This window comes from Glycine soja, chromosome 9 (genome assembly GCF_004193775.1).
Source record: "Glycine soja cultivar W05 chromosome 9, ASM419377v2, whole genome shotgun sequence".
NCBI lineage: Eukaryota > Viridiplantae > Streptophyta > Magnoliopsida > Fabales > Fabaceae > Glycine > Glycine soja.
Genome location: NC_041010.1, coordinates 47,633,551 through 47,645,919, shown reverse-complemented (window position 1 = coordinate 47,645,919; position 12,369 = coordinate 47,633,551). Strand labels below are relative to the sequence as shown.

General features: G+C 31.5%; 3 protein-coding genes across 3 annotated transcripts; 1 reads left to right on the top strand and 2 right to left on the bottom strand.

Annotated features, from left to right (window-relative positions):
• Positions 1 to 602: 602 nt before the first annotated feature.
• LOC114368572 lies at positions 603 to 2,174 on the bottom strand. Its single transcript, XM_028325784.1, has 3 exons — positions 2,122 to 2,174; positions 1,084 to 1,213; positions 603 to 965 (listed from the first exon to the last, which is right to left on the bottom strand). Exons 1-3 carry the CDS (start codon positions 2,172 to 2,174, stop codon positions 603 to 605), a joined length of 546 nt encoding a protein of 181 aa, XP_028181585.1.
• A 1,825-nt stretch (positions 2,175 to 3,999) lies between these two features.
• On the bottom strand, positions 4,000 to 8,004 carry LOC114425377. Its single transcript, XM_028392292.1, has 3 exons — positions 7,605 to 8,004; positions 6,609 to 6,739; positions 4,000 to 5,027 (listed from the first exon to the last, which is right to left on the bottom strand). Exons 1-3 carry the CDS (start codon positions 7,797 to 7,799, stop codon positions 4,280 to 4,282), a joined length of 1,074 nt encoding a protein of 357 aa, XP_028248093.1. The 5' UTR covers positions 7,800 to 8,004; the 3' UTR covers positions 4,000 to 4,279.
• Positions 8,005 to 9,517: 1,513 nt separating this feature from the next.
• LOC114425423 (geraniol 8-hydroxylase-like) lies at positions 9,518 to 11,309 on the top strand. Its single transcript, XM_028392350.1, has 2 exons — positions 9,518 to 9,874; positions 10,558 to 11,309. The coding sequence occupies exons 1-2, from the start codon at positions 9,617 to 9,619 to the stop codon at positions 11,170 to 11,172; spliced, it is 873 nt and encodes a 290-aa protein (XP_028248151.1). The 5' UTR covers positions 9,518 to 9,616; the 3' UTR covers positions 11,173 to 11,309.
• Positions 11,310 to 12,369: the final 1,060 nt, after the last annotated feature.

Genomic DNA, 12,369 nt, shown 5'->3' with positions numbered 1-12,369 from the left:
TAAAATTGGTAACACCAAAAAATAAAATTCACAAAATAAAATGATAAACATAGTCTTTAAATGATAAACATAGTCTATAAATGATTAACATAATGTTCATGCATGATCCATGCGTCGTTAGGCAATCAAGCCACTTTCAATACGTCGATGCTGATAAGGCCTTTGTAGATGTTTAGTGGCATACACGTGGTGACCTTTTATCATAGTTTAAGATCGTAAAAGCCTCAACAATAGATAGAAAATGCTCATAAATTCAACACTACACAGATTTGATAAGGACAAAAATAACAATCATTCACAATTACCTGTAACAGTGTGATATATCCAGCAAGTTGTTTACCGCCGCTCTTGCAAGCATCATTCAAATTATCATACATGTGCACTAGGGCGACAGCTCCCCATGCGTAGCTTCCACTCTGACAGAGGTCTCAGAAGACGTCTAAGAAGACAACATGCACATGTGTTGCACTCTTATTAGCAAAAATAGTGCAACCTAACAAGTGCAGCAAATAAGCTCTAGTTGTTGCAATCTAGAGTCCAGTCTCACATTTATTATGATAAATCTCTCGTAGCCACGATAGGCATACATATGCTTCATGACACTACACTGTCTCAGCTCTAGCTTCATCTTCAGCAACTTTAAGTAACTTCACTAACATCAACACCACTTTGTCAACATGAAGAGTGTCGAAGCTGTGGAATGCTCCTATAATGGGAAGATGGAGCAAAGAGGCCACGTCATCGAGGGTGATGGTGACCTCTCTTACTGGAAGATGGAAACTGCTCGCTTCCTTATTCCACCTCTCGACAAAAGCGGATATAAGTCTCCGATCGCCAGTGTCCAATGAATATGCGATCAAAGAACTTAATCTTGTGGCAGCAACCAAGCCTTCAATCTCAGTAGCAGGCCTCTCGAATTTCTGAACCTTCTTTCCATGGGAGGATAACCTCAATTCAGGACGTTCCTAAAAAAATTAAATAATTTTAACAATAATAACAAATATTTGTTGAAATAATATTTATTAAAAATTATAAATACCTCTCCATGATGTGGCATAAGTGACGTACTTACCCTCCAAGTACTGCAACATGATCAGCATAGGTAGTCAACACTGATGTGTCACGATGCCCGCCTGGAAAACCCTCAGCATCATCAACAACTTCTTCAGTATGTTGGAATAGCTCTTCAGCAACAGCGGCAGCTTCTCGTTGCCTACGTGTGAATGTTGTGGGCCTTCACTGCTGGAGAACATCATCTGAATCACGATTATCCCCTCTCCCTAGGGCTCTTCCTATAACTCTGACTAAGACACGCCTTAAACCTCTAGTTCTAACCATAATCTATAAATTTTCACATACATACATTTTTTGGTCAAAATTCAAACAATACTTAATCAATTACAATACAATCATTCCTTAATTAAAAAAAATTATAGTTAAAAGAAAAACAAATTCATTGTATTTAGAATTAAAATAATTAACTATTTAAAAACCTAATACAAAATAAACAATTTCTTTATTTATCTAATAAACAATAACTATCTACAAAAAAATAATCAAATAATATATTTATATTTCATACAAATAAAATATTTATAAACAAATACAAAATTAATATATTTACAATTAAAATTAATAACTATTTCATAACATAATTCAATATAAAACTATTTTTATTTAAAACATAAACAATACCTATTTTAAAACTAAACTAACAAATAAACTAACTATTTAAAAACATAATTGAAAACATAATTTTTCAAACAATACCTATTTTTAAAACTAAATTAAATTTTTATATTTACAATTACAAATAAACTAACTATTTAAACACATAATTCACAATAAACTATTTATTATTTCAAAAAATAACAATAACTATTTACAACCAAAAAAAATATTTATATTTCATAAAAAAAATATTTAAAAACAAAAACAAAATAACACCTTTTACATATATTTTTTTCTATTACAAACTAATTTTTCATTTTTTTAATTAATTAAAAAAATAACATACGGATCAGATGAGATGATCCATATGAGTCATAAGGATCAGATGATCCGTATATCTCATACGGATCAAATGATTCGTATGTGTTACACGGATTATATAACGCATACGGATCATATGATCCATATGAAACCAGAACATCCCAAACACCAAAAGCAGCCATTAACAAAGAGAACGAAGGCCATGAAGCTTACCTCAACGACGAAAGTGGCAAAGATCAATGGAGACGTCCTCAATGCCGACAACAGAAGCACTCAACGACGACAGAGGAAACCACAAGGAGGAAAGCAACAAAAAAATGAAGAAGAAGCAGGCGCAGCATGAGCAGAAGAGGAGACGACACAGCGTACAGACTAACGGAGGTGGAACAGTACCACGAGGATAGTAAGGGTTTTTAAAATTTAAGTGAAGAACATTTTTGTCACTTCACTTAAATTTTTAGGTGCACCAGCAATAATACTGGATGCACCTAGCATCACCCCAAACAATTTTGTATGAAGTGGACATGATTATACAATATATGGATTCAATGGTATGGCAACCTTGTGTAACACACTATCTTCAGTTAAGTTATCAGTAGAGTAGTATTTTACATCTTGATTGATTTGGTAACCAAACCGATGATATTCACATAAATGGATTTTGATAATAAATTTCTTCAATTTGGTTATTAATGAAAAAATTATAGGGTCTTACTAACTCGTGTCTAATGTTAAAGAACTAAAAGAAAAACACATTTAGTATGAAAATCATAGAAGAACACAAAAAAATTTATTAAAAACATATTTTTTCGTCTTTCAATAAAAATATTTCCACTTAGATTTCTTAACTAATGTCTTAAGGACATTGATTAATATTTGTCAAAATTATATTTATCTTTTGTTTGTTTTAGTTGTAATATTTATCCGTACTTTAACTTTAAAAGCTTGTTTATTAAGAAACCTTAAACTCATGCAACTCCAACTCAGAGTTGCATTAATGACAAAATTATACTTCATCCGTCCTTAATCATAAAATCATTTCAACCAATTTATATTCCTTAAGAAAAATAATTAATTTAGTTAATCATATTAAATTTATCAATTATTTGTATTATTATTTTAAAATTATTTTTTTCTTATCTCTCTCTACTTAATTGTTTCTCATTAATATTTAAAAGAGACAATAATTAAGTAAAGATACATAAAAAAAATAATTAATGCATACAAAAATTAGAAAAAGTTCTTATAAAAATAGGCAAATAAATTTCTAAAGACTCTTAGGAAAAAAGAAGTATTTATCTTATGTTTGTTTTGGTTGTAGCAATGTTTATCAGTATTTTGACTTTAAAAGCTTGTTTGTTGGGAAACTTTGGTGTTACACACTATGTAATACACTTTAACAACACACTTTGGTTTAAACTACAAAATCTAGAGAGAAAATAATTAAATGTGATTAAGGACCTGCAATTTTATCATTGAATAAATTTTGAAATTGGAGAGTGTGTTTGAAGAAATCTGTTAGAAAATATATTCTAAATATTTCTTTTTAAAAAAACGGTGCAATGCACGGGATGCTCTCTAGTTCAAATAAAAATTAGTTAATGTTCTTAAATACAAAAGGACCCCACACCCACTAATAAAATAGTTAAAACCCCAAATTAAGGTCTTACATTAAACATACTCTAATGCAGTAATGCTTGCTTAATGAATGACGTACTTACCCTCCAAGTATTTTTACATTTTGTCCATTCACTAACGTCAAGAGCAGAAAGTTTTGCGGTGCAGAGTCAGCAGCACACCATCTTTTTATATTACCTTTCCAATCAAGTTCGTATGATTACTGCAAATGTAAAAATGTAAAATAGACTCTTTAAATCAAATTGCAAAGTAATCATGCTACACCTGCGGCCTGCCAAACTAGTACTTTGGCCAATCAGTGTAATGTGCCCTAACCCACAAAAGAATCACTATAACACTACCAAAAGAAAAATTAGGTGAAGGCTAAGGTGGAGAAATCAGGTCCTTCCACTCCTGTATTTTCTATTTTTTTTTTATAAAAAAGATGGCCATTAGGCAGCCAAGACTTTCTTAAAAAGAATGAATAAATGGAAGTATTTTCTGGCATAAAAATAATGCCCCTATTCAAAGAGAAATAAAATATGATGTTTGATTTTTTATGTCCCTTCTACATTGTCTTACTTCCTCCAATCTACCCACTGGTGTAGCGGCTAATGATTCCATAACCTGACAAACGGGGTCAAAACTGTGTTCATAAATTTTCTATACATTAATCAAGAGCAGCTTTATTTTTCCGACCAGTTATTGGCTTGGGAAAGCCATCAAAGATTGGTTTTCCAATGGCTGCAGTTGAGAGGGCTTGTAAGTCTGGTTTCAAATTCCACATTTTGGTTGGCCAAATGGACGAGGAGCCACTGTTATCTTGATCCTGTAAACAAGAAGTGCTTGATGATTTCCTGACCCCGGATGAACCATCAATTAGAGAAGCATCCCCCATGCCCAACGCCGCAGGATTCAAACCAATTGGTTCAGAATCAGTTGTTGCTGTGGTTCGGTTAGCTGCTTTCTGTCTCAGAGCTAAGCCCTTTCCTGTTCTTGATGGAAGAACACCACTGCTGCTATTATCCTCCCTCAAAAGCAACTCCGGTATCCTAATAAAGTCAGCTACAGATTTCTGATGTCTCAGGCCAAGTTTGTCATTCCATTTATTGGAGCCAACTTCCCTGGTTTCTGCAGCCAGTGCATCATCTGATTTTTCCATAATTTCTTCCAAAATTACATTGACCAAACTTCTGGATTTCCGGTGATGACTCAGAGGTCGGTCAGACATAGGTAAGTTTCTGGGGAATGGACCATCTTCTGAGGGACTTGGGGTCCCCTTAAGTCCATAGTAGCCCTGTAATGAGTTCATGGCTGGGGAGACCTTCCGCTCTGATGACTTTATTCTCAGGGATTGGAATGAATCAAGCAGATCATGGTGTGCCTGATTAAGTGGACTGTGATCCGAGTTACCATGTCTGAAGGGACAACATTCATGGTCATTAGTGATTTAAATGCCATGGGAAATAAATCACTCAGAAGTAATGATATATAATAAAAAATATATTGAAACCAACATAAATAGTGAACATTATAAATTATTTTCTTGAATTACAAATTCTTCTGAAATTTCTACATAGGCGATTCACGTTCACAGAAATTCATATGGTAAGAAATTAATTAAAATGACAGATAGAAGATACCCAATTACAGCATAATTAAGTTAATATGCAATTCTTAAACACCAAGTTTGAACAAAAGCAGCATTCAAGAAACAGAGGAATATATCGTCAACGACCAGAATCAATTACAACATTATGGAAAAAGTCCATGAAAAACATTGTCCACCATGCACTTTCCCAAGACTCATTACATTACCATCACCACCTCATTTTACACTGTATTACAAGCAACTGTGACAGCAAATACCATTGTCATACTTTATTGTTAAGCATCCATCAGATATCAGTTTCTGTACCTAAAGCCAATATTAAACCTGTTGGACAAATAACAACCTGGCACTTCAACTGCATTACTACAAATTAAACTCCCACAGAAACATAGAGCATATTGGGGAATTGACAGTTATCAAAATGACAATCTTTAAAATGAGTAATACAGGAATCATCCATTGAAATGATCTAGAAACAGAGTAGTCATATAATAAAAAAAAAATAAAGGAGTCATACATAAAGCAAGAAAAATTACATGATAATAAGATAGAAGAATTTGTTCATATGATAACAGAGCAGAATAAAGGAATAACAGCAATTTGAATGATATTACAGATACATGAAACTAAAAATTTGACCTAACGATATAACAAAAATAAGGATTTCATTTTGCTTTAATGGCAGCATAAGAGCTTTGCGGAATTAGTGAACAAAATCTTCCCAACTACTTTGGAAACTGTTAAAACCCTACACTGCAAGCAAAAAGCTTAAATTTTCACATGATGCGGCACTGTCTTGTTTAATAGAGGTGTAAAAATGTTTTAAAGTGACTATGAATACAATCTAAAAACCTGTTCCTTGAATATATTTATTTATTCTAAAAAATTACAGCACCGAATTTCAATCTAGATTCATTCTCCGTTTTTCACCTTCACCTTTGTCTGTCTATACAAGCATGCCCCAACATATGCACTTAACCAAAGCACAATAAATAACTTTGCTGGCTATTTTAACATGAATCGTGCCCAAAATATCAAACTCCCCTATGAAAGCTCCAACTTAAGGGAAGAAATCAGAAATTCCTCCTCCACCCCCTCCCTTTTGTTTTATACAAGATACTTTTCTCAAATATTTCAGTCAAAAGTATGAGGCAGCATTTGACAAGCAAAAGAAAACAGAATGGAACAGTTTGTTGTTACATTGGGGTGGAACCAAAATATACCACTTGTCTTAACCTTATGTCCTATTCTGCTCTCATTTTAAAGTATAACAAACATAGAAAATAACCAATTATGATCTACCCCCCAACCTGTTTACCAAACAATCCCTAAGACCTAATTTCTTGTATTTAATGCTTTTCCTTAATCCAAAAAGAGATAAACATACCCTGGAGTACTGGAACCATTTGACAAATAAGGAGATGGAGGATGCCTTGCAGGTAGCGGAATGTGGAGAGTTTTAAGTGCAAACATTTGATGGTCTGTAACAAGGCTATTCATCTTTCTTATGTCTGCCACCTACAATTTTCCAAATCAAAAAGAGCTGAAGAAATTACACTCCATTACACAAATCACATAGAAAAAAAGAAGAAAACTTAAGAAACAAGAATTCAGCACAATGCTCATATCAAAAGTGGTGTTGGAGAGAGAAAACCGACAACGATATTAACATAAAGTGGTAGGCGGTTCAGCAAACACTCGAAAATGACAAAAGCAAAAAACGCGACAAGGAAATAAAGACAATGCAACGAAAAATTTCAAAACCATTTCAAAACAGAAAATAACTTGAGTTTTCACCACTATTAATATCTCTTCCGACAAATCTTAGATTCAGTCTCTTAGGTACATACGTTACTATTTTTAAACTGAATCGAAGTTCCAACCAGCTAATCCGCACAACAAAGGTTGGAATCAAAGGTCAGCATACATTACCAATAAAACTTCAATTCTGATTGGAAAACAATACCAGAAACACCTAAAAAAACTGTATCTAAGTTTTGTTGTACTTGTATCACATCAGAATCAGACATAGGTTGCGCCCACACCATGTGCCACAAAAAAGTTGCATGAATTTGAACCATATATACTACCCTTTCATCATCAAATTATCTCTTGCATGAATTTGACTCACACTACCCTTTCATGACCAAATTGCCTCTTGCATGAATTTGACTAACAAACCACTCTTTCATCATCAAATTCCTAAAGAGGGGTAAACAAACATGCTTGCACACACACTCATAAACCATCCACAACACAAATTCTAATAGTAGCATCAAAACAATCAAAATCAAGCTGATACAAAAAATAAAAAATTATACAAATAAAATAACTAATAATAAAAATTAAAAAAATGATTTTTTTAAAAAAAAAATGAAAGTACCTCAACACCGTACTTGATAGCGACACCGGCCAAGGTATCGAATTTGGAAACATGGTGTTCGATGTAGCCAAGTCTGGGAGGCGAAGAAGGCTTTGCAGGGCTTCGTTCTCCGTTGTCGTAATCACACACAAACCTATCGTAATAATTCCCATTGCTATTGCTGTTGATGTGTTCTCTCCAATTTTCCCTTTCCATCGCAAATTGTCAATCCTCCCCCGCTTCAACATCCAAAACCCATTTTGCAGATTAATGAATTGGGATTGCTGAATGAATGAATGAATTTGTGGATCTTTGATGGATGATGGCGAAATCGGTTTCTGTGTTTTCTCGGCGTTTTCTTCCTCTTTCTCGGAAAAGGAAGGATGATTCTCTCTCTTCTTTTTCTCAGTTTAGTTACAATGGTTTTTTTTTCGGCGTTATAAATAATTAATATTAATTGAGTGAAACAAGTTTTTTTTTTAGGGGGTGAAAGAATATTTTAAAAAAAAAGGATAAATTAGAATGCAAAGATATAATAATGACCACCGTAAAATAAAATCTTCATTAAATTAAATACAAACAAATAGTTTGGTCAAAGTTTGGCGCTGCTAAACTCCGTGTATATTTGGCGTTTGTTTATTGACTTTAGATTTAGAATTAGAATAGGAGAACATTCCGTGATTGAATCTTAAAAGTTAAAACCATTGAACATGTAAACTAGTTAATGAAGGACTGTTTTAACTTAACTAGTGATTAGTGATGTGAAGTTCAAGTTCTAGAATGAAGTTCTTTGTTAAAGTTGAGTATAGAGAATTTTGTCTGATTTTAGCTAAACCTCAAATGCAGTTTCAGAATATAAATGTAACATGTGAAGTTGAAGTACTATAAAAAATTGGAGATTTTTTTTCTAATCTAATTATTGTATTTAATTTTAGGTAAATCTGAATTATTCTTTGATAAGAGTCAATGATTAATCCTTTAAAATATTGAGATTCATTTAAGAGATTAATTTTTTCCACTAATGTTTTTCAATCAAATAACAGATCAAACTCTTAACACATGCTTAAGATTTAATGATTTACTAAATAATATAATTTCCTTTGGGATTTAATAAAAAAAATTGGAAATTTTAGGATGATATAATTATTTGTTGAAATCACATTAAAGATTAGTTTTTTTAATGAAATTTGTTTTGGAAATAATTTAAGAATCCAAATAATACTCGTTAAAATGACATATTTTATTACTCGAATGGGTTAATATCTTTCAAAAAGGAATAAAAATATACATTTTATTTTAAGAATATGATAAAGAATATAATCATCCAATATAATATATGATCTTTATTTATATATATATATATATATATATATATATATATATATATGAGAGAGAATGTATCACATGATAAATTAAAGCCCCATATAACTTTAAAATTTTTATAAAATTTATCAAATATAAAATTAAAATTTTAAAAATTTAATTTATGTTAAAATTATCATCACAACTATCATGTAATTATCCTCGTCTGCCAATAATATTTTAAACATTTTTGTTTTATATATGATTTGTAAAATATTTAAAAAATTGAACAAAAGAAAAAACACACTGTATAACCAATTTTTGTTATTGAATAAGGGGAGAAGATTTTATTTTGAGTAACAAAGTTTAAAAAGACAAAAAATCTCATTATTTTTTCACATAATTGAGAAGCTTAGTTACAGTATCGAAAATTTCCCACAAAAGATTGATAAAAAAAACCTCCACAAGAGATGAAATTGGCTCTCCATTGGACTGCTTTTATTGTTTAATTATCTCCAACAATAACTTGAATCTGATCAACTTGTGAATTACCAGTTCTTGTTTAGAAACAACACCGTCAATAGAAGGGAAAATTTCTGAAATTTAAACATTGCGTGATATATTTTGCACGTTGGAATAGAAATACTTTGTAGCCTTGGGTTGTCTTTGAAGTCTCCAAACACACTGCAGATTCCTTTCTTACCGAAGCTATTTACTGTTAGAACTACATCATGAAAGAGGTTGGAAGTCCAAATTTGGCTGATTGTTTCCCAGTGTTAAAGGTGGTTGACCCTCATGGAATCAGAAGGCGCACGGGGAGTTACTTTTGGAAGTTGTTGACCATATTCAAGGGCTTGGTTGACAAAAGGTTGAAGCTAAGGAATGAGGATGGTTACTGCACCAAAAATGACATGTTAGATGCCATTCTCAACAATGCTGAAGAGAACAGCCAGGAGATGTACAGAGATAAGATTGAACGTTTGTCATTGGTATTTTTATTTCCTTTCTTGTCACTTTTCTTTTCCTCTTGATTAAGCTTTTTGCTATTTGTTGAATACTTCTAAATTTTCTTATCATGTTTTCTTATTACTCTTTTTACTTGCTAAATGAAGAAAATATTGAAGGAATACGTTTTTGATATATTAAATATTTTTAGAGGAAACCGTGTATGACTTCACACTTTAAAGTGTAAAAGATACACTAACATCTAATTTATAAGTTGACAATGACACCTATAATAATTTTACTAGTTTCTATGATAACTACTTTAAAAAAATATTAATTGTGATTTTTGAGTAGTTGAAGATTAATGTAAAAAATTTACACCAACAACGGTCATACCTAGAAATTAAACTCATATTTACCTTTTCATTTGATATTTGCTTTAGAATTTAATTAAAAAACCTTGTTTGTATAAAAAAATTACATTATTATTTAATCATTATATATGATCAGATTATTGGTTTTTGTAACAATTTTAAATTGATAGTAGAGAAGTTTTTATAATGATGGTATGTATCAAAATTATATTCATTTCTTTATAATATATATAAAGAGGATTAATCTAAAGAAATAGGGTTAGATTTCAGCATCATTTCAACTTTTGTGATGGGGATTGGCCAGCTGCAGCAAAATATCCCACTTGCTAATTAAATTATGTGTTTTTTGTCAGGACTTGTTTGTGGCAGGAACAGATACAGTAACATCCACAGTAGAATGGGCAATGGCTGAGTTACTCCACAACCCAAACATAATGTCAAAAGCAAAGGCAGAGCTAGAGAACACTATTGGCAAAGGCAACCTGGTGGAAGCATCAGACATTGCAAGACTCCCTTACTTGCAAGCAATAGTGAAAGAGACCTTCAGGCTGCACCCAGCAGTTCCACTTTTGCCTAGAAAGGCTGAAGTGGATTTGGAGATGCATGGCTACACTGTCCCAAAGGGTGCACAAGTGTTGGTTAATATGTGGGCCATTGGTAGGGACCCAAAGTTGTGGGACAACAACCCTAGTTTGTTTTCACCAGAGAGGTTTTTGGGGTCAGAAATTGACTTTAGAGGAAGGAGTTTTGAGCTGACCCCATTTGGTGCTGGTAGGAGGATGTGTCCTGGCTTGCCCTTGGCCATAAGATTGTTGTTCTTGATGTTGGGTTTGCTCATCAATTCCTTTGATTGGATGCTTGAGGATGGAATTAAACCTGAGGATATGAATATGGATGAAAAATTTGGACTTACCTTGGGGAAGGCTCAACCTGTGCTAGCTGTTCCAATATTCAAACCAAGCAATTAGAATGTTAATGTGGCCTAGTAGTTATGTAATTTTTTTTCTCAGCATGTCATTGGTATAAATTTGTTTTCTGTCAAAAGAAGTAATAAATCTTTGTTATGCACTATAAGTATATATAATATAGATATTTTTTTATATAATTTATTTGATATTCAATAACCAAGATTTAAATCTTGAATCATTTGATTAAAATAGAAAAATTAATATCTTTTGTATTGGCTGGTGTTGGTAGTAATTATGTATATGTGTTCTTAGTCAAATGCACCCTTATTGGTTTGTACGAACAAATAACTGTAGTGCAGTACTGCATCCCCGGTCTAGTTGTTAAGAAAACTAAATCAGTGTACCATATTATATATGCAGGCAACCAGAAAATCAATAAATGTAGATATTTGTGAAGTTAGCCGCCAGAGTTTGTTCGGGGAATAATAAAAGGAGAAATTTATTATATTGTGTACCTTTTTTATATGTACGAATCGCAAATAGCTACAAATTAAAAAGTTTATAATATTTATGTATTTTGTTTGATTAATTAAGTTAGATTTTTTTTATATTATGTAAGTATGATCTAACTAATTTTTAATACATTATTTAGGGTTATTATTTTATGCTTAAATTAGTATGCAGGTTCTTATATTATTATACATTTTTAATTAGGTTTTTATATTTTATTTTTTTAATTGAGTCCATGTATTAACTTTAAATTTGTAATAAGATCTTTATGTTAATTTGTCGTGAAAAATTTGTTAGACTTGATAAAACATTTCATTATATATACATACGTAGATATAAGTTATTATTTCATATCAATCAAATGGTGTTATTGTTATACATAAATTTTATTTTTTTTTATCTAACGTGTTTTGATTTCTCATGTTTTTTTCTCTACCCATTCATTATCTCTCAAACTATAATCCAATCATAAAATGTGAATTTCATGTCTTCCAACTTGTAATCAACTCTAATACGTGATTAATTATTAATTTGTTTATAATATTATTCGTGACTCCTTAATTACCTTTATAATAGTTTGTGATTTAAGATTTACATCTCTATAATCAATTCAGGTGTATTGGTTTAAAATTCGCATCTACATGTGTACATATAATAGAATATTCCATCAAGTCTATTAGATTCATCACGACTAATTAATATAAAAATCTAATTATAAATTTAAAATTATTATATGAACTCAACTAT

Coding starts and splice junctions, on each gene's coding strand:
- LOC114368572 (XM_028325784.1), bottom strand. CDS start 2,174: ATGGCTGCTTTTGGTGTTTGGGATGTTCTGGTTTCATATGGATCATAT. Junction 1,214..2,121: donor TCATATGGATCATATGATCC/GTATGCGTTATA, acceptor ATTCACACGTAG/GCAACGAGAAGCTGCCGCTG. Junction 966..1,083: donor CCTATGCTGATCATGTTGCA/GTACTTGGAGGG, acceptor TAATTTTTTTAG/GAACGTCCTGAATTGAGGTT.
- LOC114425377 (XM_028392292.1), bottom strand. CDS start 7,799: ATGGAAAGGGAAAATTGGAGAGAACACATCAACAGCAATAGCAATGGG. Junction 6,740..7,604: donor CTATCAAGTACGGTGTTGAG/GTACTTTCATTT, acceptor GGAAAATTGTAG/GTGGCAGACATAAGAAAGAT. Junction 5,028..6,608: donor AATGGTTCCAGTACTCCAGG/GTATGTTTATCT, acceptor TTGTCCCTTCAG/ACATGGTAACTCGGATCACA.
- LOC114425423 (XM_028392350.1), top strand. CDS start 9,617: ATGAAAGAGGTTGGAAGTCCAAATTTGGCTGATTGTTTCCCAGTGTTA. Junction 9,875..10,557: donor AGATTGAACGTTTGTCATTG/GTATTTTTATTT, acceptor GTTTTTTGTCAG/GACTTGTTTGTGGCAGGAAC.